Source organism: Daucus carota, chromosome 3, assembly GCF_001625215.2.
Source record: "Daucus carota subsp. sativus chromosome 3, DH1 v3.0, whole genome shotgun sequence".
Lineage (NCBI taxonomy): Eukaryota > Viridiplantae > Streptophyta > Magnoliopsida > Apiales > Apiaceae > Daucus > Daucus carota.
This window is the reverse complement of record NC_030383.2, coordinates 59,455,057-59,457,057: the sequence shown is the minus strand read 5'-3', so window position 1 is coordinate 59,457,057 and position 2,001 is coordinate 59,455,057. Positions and strand designations below refer to the sequence as shown.

Here is a 2,001-nt window from a genome sequence, read left to right as displayed (position 1 = left end):
TAAATAAATATATCAAAACTCCAAAAGCAAAAGAACTGATACAGGGCGCAATAAGTAAAATCATTAATCACATATGCTTATGCTTATTCCTTTTTTTTTTTTTGAGAGCATGCTTATGCTTATTCCTATATATGCTTATGCTTTCTCGATAATATGTACTTATACAAGTATGTTTCATTTTCCTCAATTTACTATGAATGCAGTAGTACCAAAATTGTATGCAACGTGATTAAGGCTACGTTTGAAAGTGTTGTTTAAAATTGTTATGCTATTTGAAAAGGTGTTGGTAAAGAATTGTTGTCGTAAAAATCAGGAAAATTATTTTAATATTTATATATTTTAAGTTATAATATACTGTAGGAAAAGATATTTTTGATGATAAGTGAAATTTGTGACAATTTTCCACAAAAGCCGATGAACAACTTTTTTCAAAACATAAGACTTGAGAGTACCTGTTTTTCTTGAAAACAGCTTCTGAATCAAAAGTTCAAAAATTTTGTTTACAAAAGCTGTTTTTAGATTTAAGAAATAATTTTTCAAATGTTTTTGGACGAAAAATTATTATTACTATTTGTAACAGTAATGCCAAGCAGAACATAAAAACTAAAATTCAAAATAATTTATAGTTAATATTTTTAAAAGTTTACATACCTGCACGTAATTAGAAATTTAAAAACACACCTTACATACAGATGCTAACAATAAAAGTCGCAGTTGATTAATCAAGAACAAGCAACTCGAGAAGAACATGATTCAAGAAACAAAACAGAAAAAAAAAACAGCAAAAAGAGAGTATGATTAATTAACCAGTACTAGAAATCTTGCCACGCTAATCCTCCGCTAAACATCCACATTACAGTTCTGCAGCAACTGATATTTAACAGCATTTCCAACCGTTAAATAACCATTACTCTTTCCTCCGAATGGTATATAAGCCGGACAATTAGCTTTCAAATGGTACCACTTGGTATTCATGCTCCCAACCTTCCATCTCACTTTTCCGAACACCTTGAGGTTTATCAGCACCGTGCCCGCCATTTGGTCCTGAGCCAGTGACGTGGCCAGGTACGGTGCCACGGGCACGGATGTGCCATACAGAAAAGGTGACCACACGGTGGCATCTTTGTGACCAGTGTAGGTGTTGGGGAGTTGAGTTGCTAGGGTGATTTGTTGGTTCTTGTAGACCCCGAAAATTTCTAGGTTTTTGAAGGAGATCCCGGATTTGCCATTAGGGTTTGAGGAGGAGAGGGTGATTTGGAAGTTGGTTGTGAGGAGGTTTGATGCGGTGGTGACGTTGAAGGCGTAGAGGGTGGCGTCTTGGAGGGTGAAATGAGGGTTTTTGGGACGGAGAATGGCCCATGCAATGAGGATTATGAGGAGGGTGAGGATTATTAGGGTTAGGAAGGCGGCGAAGAGGCGGCGGTAGTACTTTCGACGGTTGCTGTGGTGGCAGCAATGCTCTTCGTCTACTTGTTCGGTCATGGTGGTGTAGTGTGGAGTGTGAGCCTAGGTTAATTGCTATGTTGGTTTATAAAGGAAACTATGGTAGAAAGAAAATGCTACATCAAAAGTGTGTATTTAACTCGGATCCTGTTTACATCAGTCAAAATTATAAATGTGACCACTAAATATCAGTTAAAATTATAAATGTGACACTAAAAAATAATCAAATTTATGTATATGACTGCTGAAAAATCAGTCAAATTTATAAATACGATCGATCAGCTGGTCACAAATTTAAGTACAAAAGCAGGAAATTTGAATTTGGTGAAAAATTGGAGAAAAAAAATCCGAACTAAAAATGACTGATTGAAGTCAAATTAAACAATGAGCTGATCAACAAAAAATATTAATGAAAATAAAATTTGAGATATGTAATATTACTCATCATAGAATTAACCAGAATGCCAATTAGCAACACATATTTTGTGCAGGATATATCGAGCTTGATAAATTTATAATTAATTAACTTCTCTCTTGAAGTGAATATGAGAAATTTGA

General features: G+C 34.6%; 1 protein-coding gene across 1 annotated transcript; it reads right to left on the bottom strand.

The window, feature by feature from the left end:
• Positions 1 to 696: 696 nt before the first annotated feature.
• Positions 697 to 1,555, bottom strand: LOC108213920 (NDR1/HIN1-like protein 1). The gene has a single exon (XM_017385704.2). The coding sequence runs from the start codon at positions 1,480 to 1,482 to the stop codon at positions 841 to 843; it is 642 nt and encodes a 213-aa protein (XP_017241193.1). The 5' UTR covers positions 1,483 to 1,555; the 3' UTR covers positions 697 to 840.
• Between the last annotated feature and the right edge of the window lie 446 nt (positions 1,556 to 2,001).